Source organism: Apodemus sylvaticus, chromosome 3 (genome assembly GCF_947179515.1).
Source record: "Apodemus sylvaticus chromosome 3, mApoSyl1.1, whole genome shotgun sequence".
Taxonomy (NCBI): Eukaryota; Metazoa; Chordata; class Mammalia; order Rodentia; family Muridae; genus Apodemus; species Apodemus sylvaticus.
The window spans coordinates 164,446,816-164,467,912 of NC_067474.1; the positions used below are offsets into that span (position 1 = coordinate 164,446,816).

Below are 21,097 nucleotides of genomic sequence, written 5' to 3' on the forward strand. Positions count from 1 at the left end.
ACAAATCTTCCAGAACTGAATGTTTGTCTTCCCTTGCTAAGTTAGCAGCCAAAACTTAGCAGTTTCTACCTCAAAGCATACGTATAGTCATAAGGTATGAAATATTTCTACATGTTAGAAATGAAAATTAGATAGGTATTATTACATTAATCCAACCCAATGTGATACAAAGTCATTGTGAAGTGTTTGTTATCTACTTCAAAAAAGCATTTGGTAATGAAAAAAAAAAAAGAGCGCGGCAAAGTTTGGGTTTCAAAAATCCACAGTAGAAAACATGTAACCTATTTATGTGTGCATGGATGTTTATACAGAACACAGAGCACGAATAGATCATAAATCATTGAAAATGACTTCTCATGTAACTAATGCTAACATACCACACGGAAGCCACCGACTGAATGCTGAAGCTTGGCCCTTCCTTTCTCACACATACAAAGCTTTATCGTCTCACATCCCACAAGAGACAGACACTCCCAAAAGTGATCATAAAATCTACTCTAAGACTGGACAACTCAACCAACTCATTTTGCTGAGGCAAGGCTACATCCCAAACTATCAGTGAAGCCAGGACTGAGAAGTAAATGTGTCTTAGGCAGCTGCTGTAGCGGTGTAGCGATGTAAACAGCAACAGTCGCTATGGCCTCAGCTCTCACTCTTGCTGGATTCCTCTGGGTACAGCCGCATACTTATGTTCCAACCTCAAATGTTGACAGAGTATTAATATGGCTCGCAATACACATAATCACGTGACCAGAGAACATGGTTCTAGAAAGAACATCTCCCTACAAATAAATAGTAATCTAATCAAAGTCTAACAAAAGAGTACAGCATACCAGCCAGCATTTGAAGGTATAATTACTCCAACCCATAGTATTTTGTTTTAGTAACCTTTTTATCCTCCTAAGCACTCAATGAGGCAAATGTTTTCTCATCCCATCTTTTTTTTGAAAAAACATCACAGAAAATTCAGTATTTTTCAGGCCACATAGATAGCTAGTAGCAAATCTAGAATTTGACTCTGCAGAGCTGTCACAATTAGCTTTGCACATTCAAAGATTACCAAGGTGAAACAGAGGAAGGCATTTTATATATTTGTATATGTATATGGCTATATGCATATCACTACCCCCTAAATTAAACCATAGGCATTGCTTAAAACTCTTTATTCACTTAAAGTTTCCCTGTTTTAACAATAAGATAACAAACTACCAAGAAAACAAAACTTAGAGTCCAAGCTAAAAAACCCAGCAAGAATGATGAGGTGGAGCTCGGCCCTCCTGTCAGTCGTTACCACTTCACAGATGGTTAATACATGCCACCGACATCTAGAAATTGGTGGTTATCACACACTTAAGCCATATTTTGTTCAGTTACCAGTTCTGTCTGAACATGAAAAAGTACAAGTTCTCTACCTTGACTTGTCATTTCCCTGAGGGGGGAAAAAGACAATCTATATCAGAGCAATCCTGATCTCTTTCTTGCAGTCACTAAACAAACAAACAAACAAACAAACAAAAACCTTGGTTTGGTCCCTGGGTCCCCCAAGACAGGAGAGAACTGACTCCACAAGTTATTCCCTGACCTCCACAGAAACACCATGGTGTATGCATGCACGTGTTTACACTCACTCACACAGTAATCTACGTACTGTAAAAAACCCTTAACCTTCCAAAGTCTGTTAAATACTCTACTTTACTCCCTCCCCTTTTCCCCTTTCCTGCTTCCCAACTGTGTTACCACAGCATAAATACATAAAATGTTTTCATTAATGAACCCTAGAACACAAGGCAGTTAAAAGAAGATTTGTATTTAAAGCCCTTTTTATTCTGCAGAATAAATTTGTTTATCTAATATCTCAAAGTCACTAATGTAGTAATTATACTGTTGTCGACAAACTACCAAGACTCTGCCTGCAACTATAATTAACATATCAGTGTGGGAGCTCTGTAACTTTATATTAACTTTTCTCAAAAGCATGTTTAGGATCTTCTCAAAAAAGATGTTTGGGTTTGTTAAAAATCCTAGTGATGGACTAGGCATGGTGGCTCATGCCTGTAATCATACCTACCACTCAGGAGGCTGAGGCAGGAGGATCATGGTTTGAGTACATCTACCTCTGCCTCAAAAACACAAAGCAAAAAGCCCAGTGATACCAGAGTAGCCTTCATCTGTTGAAAGCAACCTACATCAAAAATTAAGAAAAAAAGGGCACAAAATAAAATATTATATCCACCATTTATATTTCAAAACCATGAAATCAAACCTAAAGCCACCTTTTGGAGTCTTCTGCCAATACAGTAAAAGGAGCAGAAAACAAAGTATATTTGAACAAAATACTTATAATCATAAAGTGCTTTAACCATTTGAAATAACAAGCTACATCCCTAATGTGATTTAAAAAAAAAAAATCCGGGTGGTGGTGGCACACACCTGTGATCCCAGCACTCTGGGAGGCAGAGACAGGCTGATTTCTGAGTTCGAGGCCAGCCTGGTCCACACACAGAGTAAGTTCCAGGACAGCCAGGGCTGTATAGCTAGAAAAACTCTATCTTGAATAAAAACAAATCCAAAAAAACCAAAACAACAACAACAAAAAAAACCCAAACTGGCATAAGTATATTTTACATGTTTACCATATATACACAATCCCAAAGAGCTTATATGCTTATAAATAAATAAATAAATACTAGGAATGGTGGCAACATCTCAATCCCAGCATTCCAAAGGAGTTCAAAGTGAGTTTTGTCTACCTAGTGCGTTCCAAGACAGCCAGGGCTATACAAAAAAACTCTATCAAAGGGAATGGGGCAGGGGTGGGGTGGGGGGAATGGGAGGGAAGCTACAACTCTTCAGTGTTAGCATTTGATCATTCTTTAAAAACAACAAAACATGAGACTAGAGACAGGTCAGTGGTCAAGACTGCTTTTCCAGAGAACTCTTGCTCATGGCTAGCACCCACACGGCAGCTCACCGGCTCCTGCAATTCTAGTTCCGGGAGTCTGACCTCTCTTCTGGCTGCCACAGGCACCAGGAGACATACATGCAGGCAAACAAATAAAACAGAACAAAATTTAAAACACACTTGCTTTATACTATTTTTTAAAAATCTAAAAGGTCGATATGGAGGCTCAGGAGATCAAGGCAGGAAGAAGGAAAGGTGGAGGCAGACTCAAGGACACAGTGAGATCCTCACTCCCCACCAAAACAAATTGCTGAGCTTCCTAAGCAAATAGTGAACAATTTTAGGAGGTAAAGTTCGGGCCCAGGAGATGGCTGGGGTGAAAGTACTGCCACATAAAGACCACTCACCAGGGTCAACATAAAAAGTGGGGCGCAACGTGGGATCCACGACAGTGGTCCAGCAGGAAGGAGCACTTGCTTCACAATTATAAGGCCTAGGGTTCAGAGCCCAGCACCCACCTCAGGCAGCTCACTAACACTTGTTACTCTTGCTCGAGGGATCTGACACCCTGTGGCCTCAAAAGGCACCGCCAACACAGACACGTGTGCACACACATAAACAAACCACAGAAAGCCTGGCAACCAGGACAACAGCAGAATCAAGAGAAATGCCTCGACAAAGCAGAAAGCAGGAGAACCAACTCCAGACTCACTTCCTCACAGCATTCTCTGCTCTGCCAAAACAAAGGGCTTCTGAGAAACCTCCTCTCTCTCCTCTCCTCCCTCCCCTCTCCTCCCTCCCTCATAGAGAGGCCCCCCTCCTTGCTGCTTTCCGACAACAGGCATCATACTGCTTCAGTTACTTTTATCTCTGAAATAAACTAGAAACTCTAAAAGTTTCTGCTTGCTGAATAACAAAAACCCAATTTCCTGCTTATACCCACACTGCCCACATTACTAAACAACACAGCTGTGGACAGCTCTTAGACTACTATAGCACAGTCCTTGACAGAACAAACTGCAGACACTGAATGCCCACCCTCCCTAACTAATAGAAGCAGCAGGCCAGCTCCCGGCTTGCTAGCTCACCCTCCATTTCAAAGCTCACTGGGTTAGCAAAAGCAATCACAGCACCTTGCTACTGGCATGGATTTTTAAAAATTAACTCTAAAATGGACAGCAGAAAACAAAGACCAAGATTCCTAGCAGATCCTATTGTTGGGAGGCCACAGGGCACACTCTTTTAATCCCAGCACTCAGAAGGCTGAGGCAGGAAGGCAAGTTTCAGACCAGCCTACTTTACACAGGTTTTCCAGATGAGCCAAGACAAAAAGAGATTTCGCAGGGAGGTCAGACCAAGGTATGGGATCCCCTAGAACCAGAGTATTGGATGGTTGTGAGTCACCCACCCCAGTGAATGACAGGACGTGAACCTGGTCCTCTGCAAGAACAACAAGTGGCTTTTTGTTTTGTTTTATTGTTTTTTTGTTTTTGTTTTGGAAACAGGGTTTCTCTGTGTAGTCCTGGCTGTCCTGGAACTCATTCTGTAGACCAGACTGGCCTCAAACTCAGAAATCCACCTGCCTCTGCCTCACAAGTACTGGGATTAAAGGCGTGTGCCACCACTGCCTGGCATGCAACAAGTGGTCTTAACTGCTGAGCCACCTCTCCTAAGCCCCCACCCCCTCCCGTCTGTCTTTTTCATAGCTGTTTTGGTATGAAAGCAATGTAAGTAGTTTAAAAGCTTATATATAATAAAATCAGTTCTTGAGCCAGTAAGAGGAACAGGCACTCGCCACCAAGTCTGATGAACCAACCATTTTTGATTCCCAGAACCCACATGGAGGAAGGAGAGAACCAAGTCCCAAGCTGATCTCCACATGCGCACTGTGGCACAAATACTGACTGACCCCTTCTCATAAAATACATACATACATTCATACATACATACATACATAAATGCAATTTAAAATGTTCAGTGCAGTTTCTTGGCCTAGCAAGAAAGCTCAGCAGATATGAGCACCACCTGTGTAAGCCTGACTACCTGGGCTGGCTCTCCAGGACCATGAACGACAGGAAGACAAATCTGACACTCCATGGTTGTTCTCACATGGGCATCATGGCACTGCAAACATGTGCTTCCCCAGCCGAGACACAACACACACACACACACACACACACACACACACACACACACACACACACACGGTAGAATACATTTGGATGAATGGAAAGCAGTTCCAAACATACACAGAAAAAGTCTCATCCAACTTATGCACAATTATTTCTGACTTTAAACTTACATTCCTAGCTAGCAAAGTGGCTAGGACCAGTAAGGATGCTTACTGCTGAGCCTTATGAGTTCAACCCCTGGGATCCACAAAGTAAAAAAAAAAAAAACCTGACTCACAAGGTGTCTCTGACCTCCATTCAAGTGCACAAACGCACAGACATACACACAAAAATTAAACCTAAACTCTGACTAAAAATGACTTTGGTACTAAGATTAACGATAAAAAATATTTTTCAAAAATCATTCCAAGAGTATATATCATTTTATTTGATCCTTATAAATGGCCCTGACATTAGCAACAGCCGCCCCGGCCCCCAGACACCCCCCTGTTTACTGATTCTGGAAACTGAAGCCTCTGTCCCACACGGTATGCAATGGCTGTATCAGTGAGCTACATCAAGCTCAAAATCTCCATTTAACAAAGGAAGACCCTAAGACTCAAGAGTCTGAAATAAACAGTGACAAATGAAACACTGATCCTAAGTACGAAAGAACACAAGCTAGTGAAAACTTGAGGCGCTGGGGCTGGGCGGGCTTGACTAGGTGCGGGCTAAGCATATGGTCTGCCTCTGAGCTACCCCACTAGCTCTGGAATCACAGTTTTGTTTTCTAACAGCTTCTCATTATGCAACTGTGACTAGCCTTACACTCATTAAGTAGCTCAGCCTGACCTGAAAATCCAGATCTCTTGTCTCCACCTTACAGGTCTAAACCCGGATGAAATGATGGTCTTGAAGAATATTCAAAAAACAGGAAAGATGGGCTGGAGAGATGGCTCAGTGGTTAAGAGCACTGACTGCTCTTCCAGAGGTCCTGAGTTCAATTCCCAGCAACCACATGGTGGCTCACAACCATCCATAATGAGATTTGGAGCCCTCTTCTGTCATGCAGGCATACATGCAAATAGAAGATTCATATACATAAATAAATAAATCTTAAAAAAAAACAACAGGAAAGGCATCCAACAGACTATTAAATGGCCACTTCAATGGTTTCATTAGGTAAAGGAAAAACCATTGTACAAACTAGGTTTTTCTCACTGAAAAATGGAGAAAATAAAAGAGCCCTATTTCTAGTCTTGGGTTTTTTTTTGTTGTTGTTGTTTTGTTTTTTGTTTTTTGTCTTGGTAGAGACTGGGTTTTTTGGGTAGTTTGGGCTGTTCTCTAGCTAGCTCTGTAGGCAAGGTTGACTTCAAACTCATACACATCTGCCTGCCTCTGGTGCTGGGATCAAAGGTGTGTGCCACTATAGCCCAGCTGTATGGCTGTAGATATCACCCTTAAGAACAGAAAAAGGAAGGGGAAAAAAAGGCAGCTAGATATCTATGGGTTCTATACCAGCATGGTCTAGAAAAACAAAACAGCCAGGTGGTGGTGGCACACGCCTGTAATCCCAGCACTCTGGGAAGCAGAGGCAGGCGGATTTCTGAGTTCGAGGCCAGCCTGGTCTACAGAGTGAGTTCCAGGACAGCCAGGGCTATACAGAGAAACCCTGTCTCGAAAAAATCAAAAAATACAAAAAACAAAACAACAACAACAACAAAAAAAACCCAAAAAAAAGAAACAAAAAAAACCCAAAACAAAACAAAACAAAAAAGGTTTTATCTATCTATCTATCTATCTATCTATCTATCTATCTATCTATCTATCTATTATGACTAAAGAGAAAGATAAAACAAATTCTATTTAGTGGATACTTATTATTGAAGGTACAATGGATATGAAACACAACCTCAGAACTCCTCCAACTTTATGAGACCACGATACAAAGTAAAAACCTGCAGGTCAGCACTTTGTCCAACAGGCCAGGCCTGCAATAAAGACATGAGGAGGAGCATCACAGGCAGATCAAAGAATCCCCAAAGAGTAAACTAAACATCTACTTACTCTGATCTGCTGAGAAATGGATGAACACGGCTGGCCAGATGCTCAGTGGGTAAAAGTATTTGCTATGAAGCCTGATATCCCAAGTTTGATCCTTGGAACCCACAAGGTAGAAAGAAAGAATCACCTCCCTAAGCTGTCTATACACACACAAATAAATAATATATATATATATGGATAAATACCCATAATACCTATAGAGTAATATATCTATAACCACAATATCTATAGGATAACTATTGTAACACTACCCAGTATTTCCTAATATAGAAAATAATTACAACACTGACAATAATTACCACTGCAAAATAACAGTTAAATCCAAAGAATCCTCTTTTGTTTGTAGAAGCAGCCAAAAAAATACATCATCTCTCTCTTCCACAATGCATTGCTATAAATAGAACTCCACAGCAGGCACTTCTAAATAAACACAAGATAGACCATAGACCACACACACACACACACACACACACCAGGTTCCAACACTAATATTCTACTAAATTGTGTTCATAAAGTCAACCAGCCCTTGGAAACAACTAGATAAATAGAAACAGAAGACAGAAGAAATACTTCTAATTTACCAAAACTAGTATTATTCTTATCACATATAAATATGTCTCAACATGATATACTCAAGTAATCAGAAACAGTAAGACTTTCTAGGCAAAATGAAAAGAAAAAAAAAATAAACCAGGGGTCAGGGATGTTGCTCAGTTAGCAAAGTTCTTGTCTAAACCATAGCACCTCATATGCTGGACAAATTAAGGCATGCCTCTATCAGTAGCCTTCAGGAGGTGGAACAGGAAGAGTTAAAGGCCAGCCTGGGCTATAAAAGACACTGTCTCAAAAAACAACAACAACAACAAAAAAAATCAAGAAGGAAAGGAAGGAGGGAAGGAAAGAGAGAACAGGATATTGCTGATATCTTATCTATAAATGAGAGCACAATCTAATCTTTATAATCCTGAACTTTGCCTAGAAGGAAAAAGTAATATATATATATATATATATATATATATATATATATATATATATATATATATATATGGGTAGAAGACCAGCAAAATGGCTCAGTGGGAAAACGTGCTTGCCCGTGGAAGCCTGACAAGAGTGAAAGGAAAAAAGCATCTACAAAGTTGTTCTCCAACCCCCACACCCACATAGTGATACACGTCTGTTATACACACAGTGGTGGGTGGGTAGGTAGGTGAAAGTATATAGATAGATGATAGATAGATAGATAGATAGATAGATAGATAGATAGATAGATCAGTAAATGAGTAAACTGGAAGGGCTGAGTAAGGACCAGAGGGGAAAGGCCCACCACAAAGTCAGTAGCCAACACACAAGCCTGTACAAGCAAGGTGACCTTGAAGATTCCAGGCTCCCCAACCCTTGACAGTGCTGGGGAGAGAAGGCCCCACAGTGCAGAATGGGACCTAGACATTCTCTTCCTTTTGTGAAACACTTAATCAAGTAGACTTATGGCTTTAGAAGTAAATACTCCCCTCTCTGAAATAGGAAGGAGAGGGGACTGTGGCAGGAAGATTTCAGAAGGAACAGGCTGTGGAGCAAGGCTGTGCCTTGGACAAACGGACCCCAAACTTCTGCCATGGACAGGCACAGAGTACCCAACCTCTCCTTTTGCGTGACTGATGAGTTCGTAACAGAAAAACCAGACAATTTTAAGAGCATTCCCTCCTACAAGTATGTAGCGGCTCCCAGTTGTAAACCTAGCACTCAAAAGAGTGAAGTAAAATAACCATGGGTATGAGACCGGCCTAGGCTACAGAGTAAGGCCTGTCTCAAGAAAGAAAAATAACCAAGTAAGAGCATTCTTTTCTACATCAATCCTTCTCAAGGCCCCACAGTGGTCATGCCTTATTTTCAATTAGTTGACTTGGCACATTGTCTGTTGTGATGTGCATCATTTGGTTTAGAAATGCGTATGTGTGAATGGGAAAGCCTTTGAAAATGCAATGTAAGCAATCAAAAAAAACCCCACAAAACTACTTCTATCCTACTGGGCTTAAACATTAAAGAATAAAAATTTTAAGATTCTAGTCAAAGGAAGATTGACCCAAGAGAAAGGCAGAGTTCTATAAAAGACAAAGCAAAATATTACAATTCAATCCTACACCCTGTGAGAAAACCAGCTCTACCCACCTCCTCTTCGTCTGAGGGACTGTGTATGCACTCAGTGTCTCCAACACTTGTAACTTCAGCATGAATGTCATAAGCTAAACCATTACTTTTGACCTAGCTTCCTTTTTACTAAGTAGATCAGAAAGAAAGTAAGAAAGAAAGAAAGAAAGAAAGAAAGAAAGAAAGAAAGAAAGAAAAAGAAAACATGGGATCTAAATGGATATGTCTGTGTTCAGGGGGACTCTAAAATATTTAAAGCAGTAATATTTGTCTGTGCCAGAAAATGATTCCTGAGACCACAGGGCACTTCAATAAGGCTGCTTGCCACCAAGCCTTCAAGTTTTCCATATTCCTCAAGTGTTCTTTATGCTTTTCAGCTCTAGGTAAAAATTATTATAGAAGGGGAATTCCACATTCTGCTGTGCTCCATCAGCAAGGAGCTAGAATCTGGGATCACCAAGCAGGACAGTGTACCGGCAAAACAGCCTTCAGTAGCTAACACATATCTAACACATATGGCTGTGACTTATCCTTTTCTCTCTCTTTCTTTCTTTCTTTCTTTCTTTCCTTCTTTCTATCTATTTATATGTTTGTTTATACAGAGTTATTTTTTATTTTTATTATTTTAATTGTGTGTGTGTGTGTGTGTGTGTGTGTGTATAAGTAGGGTGGGCATATGCACACATGAATGTGTCAGATCCCCTTGTTGAGATTACAGGCAGTTTTAAGCCACCTGCTGTGGGTGCTGGGAATCAAACTAAGGTCCCCAGGAAGAGCATATTTGCCCTTAACCACTCGGTCATCTCTCCAGCCCCATTTTTTTCAACAAAGCTACAAAATGCATCTATTCGCTTTCTCTCATCCCACTCTCACCTCTCTGCCCCTTGGGCTCCCCTCCTCTCCCCCCTCTACTCTATCCACGTGGACATGACCGGCCTCCACTACTCTCTCTCTCTCTCTCCCACTGACTCCCAAGCTCTACCCTGAATAAACTCTATTCTATACCAAAAAAAAAAAAAAAAAAAAATGCATATACTCTCTCAATCTGAGACTAACTTTTTATTGAATCTTTACAAATTTCACATCACACATTCCAATCACACTCATCTCCCTGTTCCTCCTCCGTATCCACCCTCCACCCTTGCGACCTCCGCCCACAAAAGGGAATAAAAAATAAAAAAATAAAATCTTGTCATTGGAAGCTGCACTGTGTCACAGTGTGTGACACACTATAACCCTTGCAAATGTTCATTGCAATAAGCCATAGGCCCAGTGTGAGGTTTTTCATTTCTGTTTTTTAGTAAGAACACTTGTTGCTCTTGCAGAGGACAAGATTTGGATCCCAGCACCCATGTAACAGCTTACAATAATCTGTAACTCTACTGTCAGGAGATCAAAATCCCTCTTCTGGTCTCCTCAGGTACCAGGTATGTACATGGTACACTTACATACTTAAAGGCAAAACACTCATACCAATAAAACAAATCTTTTTTAAAAATAGCTTTAATCTATTTATTCCTCAAGTATACTCTACACCTGTTGAGGTTTGGCCTGTTGCTATGTGCTGTAATGCTAAGCACGTAGACCCACTTGATGCTATGTGACTTGCCCCAAGTTATCTCTGATTGTGAATAAAGACGCCTACAGCCCACAGCTGGGCAGAATTGAAAAAGGTGGGTTTAGACCACAAGGAAGAGGAAAAGGAGGAAGAGAGAAGACACCATGTGTTAGAAGTCAAGAAAGTGTAGCCATAAGGGCTGGAGTTAAGAGCAGTTCAGAACATAGCAAGTAATAACACAGGGTTATCACTAGGAATAGATTGTAATAGCATAATGGATAGATATCTACCCAGCTCTACTGCTAATAAAGGCTTATTGTAAATATAAAGGTTGTGTGTGTCTTTTATCTGGGAACTGAATGATCAAAGGCAGGTTTAGAAGCTCCTATTGAGATTAAATATTTCAGCACCCGTCTCATTACAGAGCTATTTTATTTGTCCTTTCCCAAACCTACATTTGTAGCTTTCATCTTTATGTGTATGTGTGTGTTTGTGTGTGAAGGCATGTGCAGAACAGAGGTCAATCTCAGCTGTTATTCTCAGGAACCTCATGTACTAGGGCAGGGCCTCTCAGCTGGCCCGGCACTTGTTGAGGAGTGAGTGTCTTCCCCTCCCCGACAGTGTGCCTTCACAGTCAGCTTCTTAAATGAGGTCCTGGGGATAGGCCTCAGGTCCTCGTGCTTGCACAGGAAGCACTTTACTCACTGAGCTAACACCTAAGCTCTAGTTTTTATTTTTGTTTTAAGACATAGTAGTTCTACAGCACCAAAACTAGGCCCGACTTGCCAGCCTCTCTCTCGCCTTGATCTCCTGCGTGTGGGGTTACGGGTCACACCACTGCGCCAGGCAGCATCTGCACTTCCCTAAAACAGTATTTTATAACACGTATCACTTTAATCACTTTATTCTGTATCATGATCATCTTCAGGACTGGAGATTATCGCTCACTGGTAGAGTTCCTTGCTCACAGGCACAAAGCCCAGGGTTCAATTCTCAGCCTGGCACAAAGCCAGGTATGGTAGGTAGCACATTCCTGTAACTCAGTATTCAGAAGGATCAGAAGTTCGAGGTCACCCTCGACTACACAACATGTTTGAGGCCAACCTGGAATATAGAAGACCCTATTTTTAAATAATTTTTTGTTTTTCTAAAAGAAAAGAACTTAAAGGGAGAGGGGTGTTGTGGCGGACAACCTAATTCTTCTGTATGGGGAAATCGACGCTTTAAAAAGTTCTTAGAAGCAAAAACTTTTGGTACTTGGACAGCTGCTCAACACTGGCCCTCTTTTTTAAAAAGGAGAAAGTGAGCCGGGCAGTGGTGGCGCATGCCTTTGATCCCAGCACTAGGAGGCAGAGGCAGGTGGATGCTCTGAGTTTGAGGCCAGCCTGGTTTACAGAGTGAGTTCCAGGACAGCCAGGGCTAAACAGAGAAACGCTGACTCAGAAAGCAAAGTGGAGGGGAGGGAGAGAGGGAGCAATCTGTCTGTCTTTCTGCCTCCTCTCCTGCCTCACTGGGCTCCCACACCCAGACTGGAAGCCCATGCTCCTTCCTTAGCATGCTCTGTAAGACTGCACTGGACAGGCTGCAGCACGTCCCACATCCCTATCATAGACTTTCGGAAGTCCACTGTGAGACTGTAGCAGTAACCACTGGAAAAAATCAATAATTCTACTTTATTACAAAGCAAACACTAAAAGATGGTAGTGTCTACTTATATTTAAAATAGTATTTTGCCTTATATTATAACCATAAACAATGCTCAAGTTGACCATTACAAGTCAAGAGAATAATTTTTTTTAATTTAGATTTATTTATTTATTTTATACGAGTACTCTGTCATTGTCTTCAGACACACCAGAAGAAGGGGTGTCAGATCCCATTACAGATGGTTGTGAGTCACCATGTGGTTGCTGGGATTTGAACTCAGGACCTCTGGAAGAGCAGTTAGTGCTCTTAACCTCTGAGCCATCTCTCCAGCCCAAGAGATTGAGTTTTAAGACCATCTTGCCAAGCTCAAATTATATTTTTTAAAATATTTATTTATTTATTATATGTAAGTACACTGTAGCTGTCTTCAGACGCCAGAAGAGGGTGTCAGATCTCTTTATGGATGGTTGTGAGCCACCATGTGGATGCTGGGATTTGAACTCATGACCTTTGGAAGAGTAGTCGGTGCTCTTACCAGCTGAGCCATCTCTCCAGCCCTCAAATTATATTTAATAAAAGAAAGAAAACTTTCTTGGGGCTTTAAAGTTATATTTTCCTTCACAATTTAGTAAAAACCACTGCCTATACTTTCACTCTCATCAAATCTAAACTTGATAAGTAAGGATCGACACTTCAGCTCTTCAGATTCCCTCAATTACAAAGATGAAATAATCAGTCCATACTTAAGTACTGCAGCAGTCCTAAGAGGACACATTCAGTAGATCATCCTGCATTGGCAAAGGGTAGGACACAGATGCTCGTGTGCCCTGCTCACAGCGAGGAGAAGGAGAAGGCGGGAGGCATGCTCTTATGAGACAGCCTGTACTCACTGGTCGAGTTGCCTTGCATCTGAATGATGCACTTGGACTCCTTGCTGGTCTCCCGAGAATTGAAGGGCCGCACTCGGACAGCCACCTTCACTGAGGCTCCCGACATCCTGATGACCTTGGATATGCCGTCCAGAAGTAAAATTCAAATCTTCTTTTGAAGTTATGTTCAAGGTTCCTTTAAAAGAGAAACATTGTACAGAAGGTTGTCAAAATTAAGGGGCACAAAGGCTGACTCATGAGAGCTGTTTCAGGTCTATTTCTAAGAGTCTGCCTGTCAGTCTTCACTACAAATCTTATATTCCCAACAGTCATTTACCAAACAGCAACGATGGAAATCCGTTTTCCTATCCTATTATCTCTTTCTCAAACCCTAAAAAGTCTCGAACTAATTAATTAAAAATAACCTGCAAAATAACGGGCATCAGCCTTTCTCTGTGTATCTTCAGGTTAATCTCCAATAATATATAAAAACACAAAACTACCTGTTCATTGAAGAATTTCTTAAAATTGTATGTTCCCACCTAAAAACCATTTATTGCCCTTTTTCTGGTTGGTTGGTTTTGTTTGTTTTGTTTTGATTTTTTGTTTTCAAGACAGGTTTCTCTGTATAGCCCTGGTGGTCCTAGAACACTTTGTAGAAAGGCTGGCCTAGTACTCTGAGAGATCTGTGTGTACCACCTTGTCTCTGCCTCCCAAGTGCTGGTACTAAAGGTTTATGCCACCACCACCCAAGTTAAAAATATATATACATTACTTTAAGGAAACTAGGTGACTTAGTAAATTTTCTATACTTGACAATGTGAAACACTTGGTTCCATAACAAATAAAGAACAGAGAGATATTCTAGTTTGTTCCTTTAACTACATACAGTTTCTTTACCTCTGAAAATATCTGCCAGGCAAGGTGGCACATGCAGATCTCTGTGAGTTGAGGCCAGCCTGGACTACAGAGCAAGGTTCAGGACAGCCAGGGCCACATACAGCAATCTTGGCGAGAAAGGGAAGGGGAGGGAAGGGGAAGGAAATATCTGACAGCCGCATCTCAAACCGCCCTGCACAGCCACCAGAGGAGATTCTACAGGTGTGCCGGTGACTTGTGGGGGAATCAAATCACTACAGTTCACTACTGCATGAGAACATGGGAAAACCAAACATCTCCAGAGGAAGGGTCTCTCTCAGACCAAAACTAATGCAATTCCATAGGAAAGAAAATAAATAGAATAAACCACAAGTTATTTCCAAAAGGAACAACCAATGTCCTGAGCCAGGAAGAAACTTTTTGTTCATTCCAAAAATTTCAAGAAGAAATAAACAAAAGGCTAAAAGGAAAAGTATTTATAAGTTTAGATATCATGGAACCTAACAGAACTTTAAAAGTTGCCCAATATTTTCCTTTAAAAAAAAATGTAGTTCCCATATCAGAACTGAATCACATCTTTTTACTTCTTTTGAAATTATCATCAATTTTAAACCACTGAGAAATTACCTTTCAAAATGTATAAGGTAAATGTATTTTTAAATGTTTGATATTATAATATAATTATATCATTTACCCCCTCTCCGACTCCTCCCATGCCCCCACCCCTCTTTTAAATTCTTGGTCTTTTCTTTGTTTCTGCATATGTGTGTACACATTCTTAAATAGATAAATGCAGCCTGCTCTATGTCACTTCTGTGAGTAGGAGGTTTTCAGGCTACTACTTATTAGACAATCAAGCGAGATGCTCTTCCCTGAGGAAGACTTCCTCTCAGCAGTCCTTAGTTGCCTGGCCTATAGCTCTCATTAGCGTGTGTGCTGGTGTCATTCCTCTGCAGCCTGTGTTAAGGAAGCTATGTTGTTGAGACTTCACGATGTAGTTGACTTTTCTAGGAGACAAAACCTCACAGCAAATTTCCTGTTATTCTGGCTCTTACAGTCTTTCTCTACCCCCACCCCCTCCGCAATGATTCCTGAGCTTTAAAGGCAGGGCTGTGTTGTACATGTGGAGTTGGACTGGGCTCCACAGAACTCTGCATTTTGATCCACTGTGGTTTTCTCTAGTGGTTCCATCTGTTGCAAAGAGAAGTTTCCTTGATGAGGGGTGTGAACTACACTAATCTGTGGGTAAAGGATAAATATTTAGAATGTAATTAAGGATTATACTGGTTTAGTAAAGTGGCAGTGGTAGGTTCTCCTACAAGATCTATGACTTGACTAACCTGGGGAAGGGTGACTAGGTTTCTGGCACCAGGTACAATTTCTTTTTTCTTGTTTTGCTTTATTGAGACAAGGTCTCTCTATGTAGCCCTGGCTGTCCTGGAACTCACAGAGATCTACTGCATCTGTCTTCTGAGTGATGGGATTAAAGGCATGTCCTACGGCAAACAGCCTTACAGTTGGGCAGGCCTTAAACCCTGTGAGTCCCAGGGATGGCTGTTTCCACCTTCCCAACACTGGGATTACAAACACACAGCACTCAGATTTGTTTTGTTTTAAACACGGGTTTTAGAAATTAAATTCAGTTCCTCAGCACTGACTGAACTCTCTCTCCAGAGCCCCCACCCTTTTTGTTTTGAGACAGGGTTTCACTGTGTAGCCTTGGATGCCCTGAAACTCAAATAGACAAGGCTGGCTTCAAACTCAGATCTACGGTCTCTGCCTCCAACATGCTAGTACTAAAAGCGTGTGCCACCACACCTGGCCCCTCTTACATGTCTTCTGCCTTTGTGCCAGTCCAGACTGCTCAGCTCTCTGACATATGCAGTAGTACACAGGGCAGAGTCTGGTGAGGAGCTCGGAATCTATTCAAGGAATGAATTAATGAGCTTTCTTTCCCTGCTTGGGAAAATAACCTGTTTAAATCCTTGCTAGGTTCAGTAATCTTTGGTTTTGTTTCAAGTTATTACAATGTTTTGATATTAATCTTATTTAATTTAATGCACGTATACTGCAATTTTTTTCCAGCCTGTTTATCTTTTATTTTACAGTAACTGGAAAGTTCTTAATATATACCTTTGTGGCCACATTTATCAAATGACAGCCCAGAGTTATGAACTTTCCCAATTAATGCTGCATATGCTATAGTCACTCATTCAGTACTATCTCTGTGTGTCTCTCTCTGTCTGTCTATCTGACCCTCTCTCTCTTTCTCTCTCTCTCTCTCTCTCTCTCTCTCTCTCTCTCTCTCTCTCTCTCTCACACACACACACACATACACACACACACAAAGAATGCAGCACTGAGAAAAGAGCTACATAAAAACATAGCTGAATATGGGTGTGGTTACACATGTCTGTAATTATAGCAACCCAGGAAGCTAAGCCATAAGGTTTGCTAGTTACAGCAGCCTAGACTTGACCCAATAAAACCTTGTCTCATAATAAAAATTTTTAAAAAGTGCCAGAGAATAACTCTATGGTCCTAAGTTCAGTCACTGGGTAGATGGATGGATAAAAGGATACATACATACATACATACATATATTCATACATACACATACACATCAGTACATACATACATACAGAGGGGGAAGGAGGAATGGAGAAGAAAGGGAGGAGGAAAGGAAAGGAAAGAGGAGAAAGATTACAACAGCATTTCAATTCCCCCAAGACTTTGATATGTAATTATCATTCTAACTCTTATAATATACAAAAATTAGCTATCTCCCCAACTAGCAATCTGTCAATGCTCCCGCCTTCTCCCTCGGGCTCTTTTGGAAACAAGGTTCACTATGTAGCCAAGGCTGAATTGGAATTCTCCATCCTGTCTGCCTCAACTTCCCAAATGCTAGGATTTCAGACCCTGCTGACCTCTCATTCTCCCCATCTGTGCTGGACTCCAGGCCTAGGATTCTTACAACAAAGGAACTTCTTTTGAGCTTTCTGTTTTGATCCAATAGTCCTTTAGCAAAGGACTAAAGTATGACTGTCGGGTCATTCTCATTTCTAAGAATCTAAGACCAAAGTCACATGTTCTAGCCCAACCCCTCTACTCACCCACTCCCAGGGTCTTTCACAATTGCTCAATAGACACAAATAATCCAGCTCTCTAGGGTAACACAAAGATATTATCCATATCCAGAATAGGGGAAGAAACACTGAGCAAGTCACCCAGTTTCTTCAAATAGCAAAACTAGGAAGAAGGAAGTTATAAAAAAAGGACATCTTTTTTCAACCTAAAGCAATGATTTTCAGTCAAGAAAAGGTGTAAAAATATTTTTTTTAGATAATCAGGAATAGAAAAAAAGATTGCTAAAATGTTGGCAGTTATTTTGAAAACTTAAGATTTTTTAAAAAGGTTTGTTTGTGTGTTTGTATTTAAGAGTTTTTATTTTTGTCTTCTTCCTAGGAACTAGTAAATTACTCAAAGCTTCAGACTTAGAATTAAAAAGCAAACACGGAATCCTGGGCTTTTGACACAAAGGGCTTCCAACTATGAAGTAAAACATGAGTATCTCTGACATCCTCACACCATCTGTGTGTAGCTGGCTTAGTCCCTCCCTAACTCTTCTGCCCACATTTCCTTCAGCCTCACACACACAAGGCCAATAGCTCTCACCCCAAAACGAGCTTGCTGCCTCTTTCATTCAGCTATAAAATTTCTTTCCATTCCTACTATGTTCCTGTTAATCATCAGATTCCTTTTTGGTTGGAAAGCAATGTATTTGTATCCCCCTCTCTCTCTCCCTTCTTAGAACCTCTGATCCTCCTGCTCCAAACCCAGGACTTCATGCACACTAGACAAGCCCTTTACCAACCACACATCCCCATCCAAAAATACAGACATTTAAATTCTTTTCCCACAAAATGCAATAAGTGGGGGAAGAAACTTTCCCACAACAATATGAACATGCAAAAATATTTTTAAAATGCATACTTTTTCCTTTAACTGTGGTAAAACTGACTATCTTCAGTAACATAATTGAAATTACAGTTAAGTGAACTATAAAAAAGTTACTGTGTAAATTACCCATAACTATAGTCTTCTATAACAGATGTCCATCAGAGAATTACAACTTCAAAATTTGCCAGATGTAATGGCACACAACTTGAATCCCAGCACTCCAGGAGTCAGGAGACAGGGTCAGACAGATCTGTATGATCTAGTGTACAGAGTGAGTTCCAAGCCAGCCTAGAATACATAGTGAGACCTTTTCTCAAAAACAAAACCCATTCCAGTCCCAGAGCCAGGGAAACAGAGAGAAAAGGATTTGTGGCTGCTTGCTGGCCAGCCAACCAAGCTCATTATAAACTTCAGGCCAATGAAAGACCTTGTCTTAAAAAACAGTGACTGATACTGAGAAACCACTTGTAAGGTTATTCTCTGGTCTCCACATATATGCACACACAAACACATAAACACACATGCATACACACAACACACAAGAAAAGCAGTTGGGGGCTGGAGAGATGGCTCAGTGGGCAAGAGCACCCACTGCTCTTCCAAAGGTCATGAGTTCAAATCCCAGCACCCACATGGTGGCTCACAACCATCCGTAAAGATATCTGATGCCCTCTTCTGGTGTCTGAAGACAGTTTCAGTGTACTTACATATAATAAATAAATAAATCTTAAAAGAAGAAAAAAGAAAAAAGAAAAGCAGTTGGACAGGTAACAACTCTAAATCATGTATACACCCCAGTCTACAGTATAGTTAAAAGCATTAGGAAAGTAGCCTGGAGCAAAAATTCCAGAAGCATTCAATAACTTTTTTTTTTTTTTTTTTTTTTTTTTTTTGAGACAGGGTTTCTCTGTATAGCCCTGGCTGTCCTTGAACTCACTCTGTAGACCAGGCTGGTCTCGAACTCAGAAATCCGCCTGCCTCTGCCTCCCAGAGTGCTGGGATTACAGGCGTACTCCACCACCACCCAGCTGCATTCACTAACTTTAAAGGTACAGTAAAACATTGAAGTTTGCTGGGCATAGTGACACACACCCTTAATCCCAGCACTTGTGGAGCAGAGGCAGGTGGATCTCTGTGAGTCTGAGGCCAGTCTGGTCTACAAAGACCAGGACAGCCAGGGCTATTATACAGAGAAACCCTGTCTGGGGGAGGGGGGGAGACTGAAGTTTATTAATTGAATATTTCTCAAAATTTGCCTGCTTATCTTTGATCTTGTATAATTTCCATTTGCTCTCAGAGGCAACATAAATTATTAGGAGTAAGGCGAAAACAAATTGATTATTCGGCAAAGTGAAGAGATAGAAATAAATAATATTTGTTTATTATAAATAATACCAGATATGTTAGCTAGTCTGCTGTCAACTTGACACAGAGTCACCTGAGAAGAAAAGACCTCAATTGAGAAAATGCCTGCATAAAATCTGGCTGTAGGCAAGCCTGCAGGGCATTCTCCTCAAGGGTGATGGATGAGGGAAGGGCCCAGCTTACTATGGGGAGCACCACCCCTGGGCAGGTGGTCCTGGGTTGTATAAGAAAGGAAACAGAACAAGCAGATGGGAGCAGTCAGCTGTGTTTCTCAGTGGTCTCTCCTTCAGTTCCCAGTGCCTGCCTTGAGCCCCTGCCTTGGCTTCCCTGCTGATGTGATATAACTTGTAAGCTAAAGAATCCTTTTCAGGCTGGGCGGTGGTGGCACATGCCTTTAATCCCAGCACTTGGGAGGCAGAGGCAGGTGGATTTCTGAGTTGGAGGCCAGCCTGGTCTACAGAGTGAGTTCCAGGACAGCCAGGGCTATAGAGAAACCCTGTCTAGGGGGAAAAAAAAAACCCAACCAAACAAAAGAATCCTTTCCAACCCAAGCAGCTTTTATTCCAGGTCTTTACCACAGCAAGGAAACAAAACTACTATACCAAGCTGTTTTGATTTGTTTGGGGTTAATTTACTTTTGCCAAATCTGTTTCTCTATAGAAAGCATGTAACACAGATTAGAGGCTGGAGAGATGGCCCAGTGGCTAAGAACACTGGCTGCTCTTCCAGAGGACCTGAGTTCAATCCCCAGCACCCACACAGTGGCTCATTATTATGTAACTCCAGTCCCAAGAGGTGGAAATTCAATGCCCTCTTCTGGCCTGCACAGGTACTGCATATACATATATATATATATGTATGTGCGTGTGTGTGTGTGTGTGTGTGTGTGTGTGTGTGTGTGTGTGTGTGTAGAGAGAGAGAGAGGGAGAGAGTCTCAATATGCTCTATCCTGGAATTTACACAACCAGGCTCACCTTTAAGTCAGAGAGATCCCTCTACCTCTGAATGCTAGGATTAAAAGCATGTACTGCCATGCCTGTGACTAAATTGTATTTTCAAGGAACGATCTGCAATTTAAATAACAAAGCAAACAAACAAGTCATGTAAAGTGGCACAGACTAGTAGTCCCAGCACTTGGGAGGTAGAGGCGGGAGGATTGGGAATTCAAGGCTAACCTAGAGTAGAGAGTGAGTGCTAACCTGGGCAGCATGAGCCCTTACCTTTAAAACAAAGAAAAAGAATGAGCTGGGCAGGGTAGCTCATCTGCTTGAGAAGGGAAGGCAAGCAGATGAGAAACAGGAATCCAAGAGCAACCTCTACACAGGAGTTCACAGCTAGCCTATGGTGAGTTAGACTACATTTCAAACAAAGCAACAAACATATTACAAAGTGAAGGAAACTTCTACAGTAGAGAACCCTTTGTTATACTACAAATAGGGGCTGGAAAGATGGCTCAGCAGCTCTTCCCAGCAGCTCACAACTGCCTATGACTACAATTCCAAGGGATCTGGCAGAAACTCATGCAGGCAAAACACCAATGTACATAAAATAAAAATAAATCATTTTTAAAAATTAAAAAAAGAGCCGGGTGGGG

The 21,097-nt window shown here is 41.3% G+C and overlaps 1 protein-coding gene across 4 annotated transcripts in view; it reads right to left on the bottom strand.

Moving 5' to 3' along the window:
- Positions 1-21,097, bottom strand: part of Kif1b (kinesin family member 1B) — a 128,155-nt gene that overhangs the window by 98,913 nt on the left and 8,145 nt on the right. For all 4 annotated transcript variants that reach the window (XM_052178171.1, XM_052178169.1, XM_052178168.1 and 1 more), the window contains exon 2: positions 13,318-13,492. In XM_052178171.1, coding sequence (XP_052034131.1) covers positions 13,318-13,423 — 106 coding nt within the window. In that variant the 5' untranslated portion in view covers positions 13,424-13,492. The remainder of the gene's footprint in view (positions 1-13,317; positions 13,493-21,097) is intronic.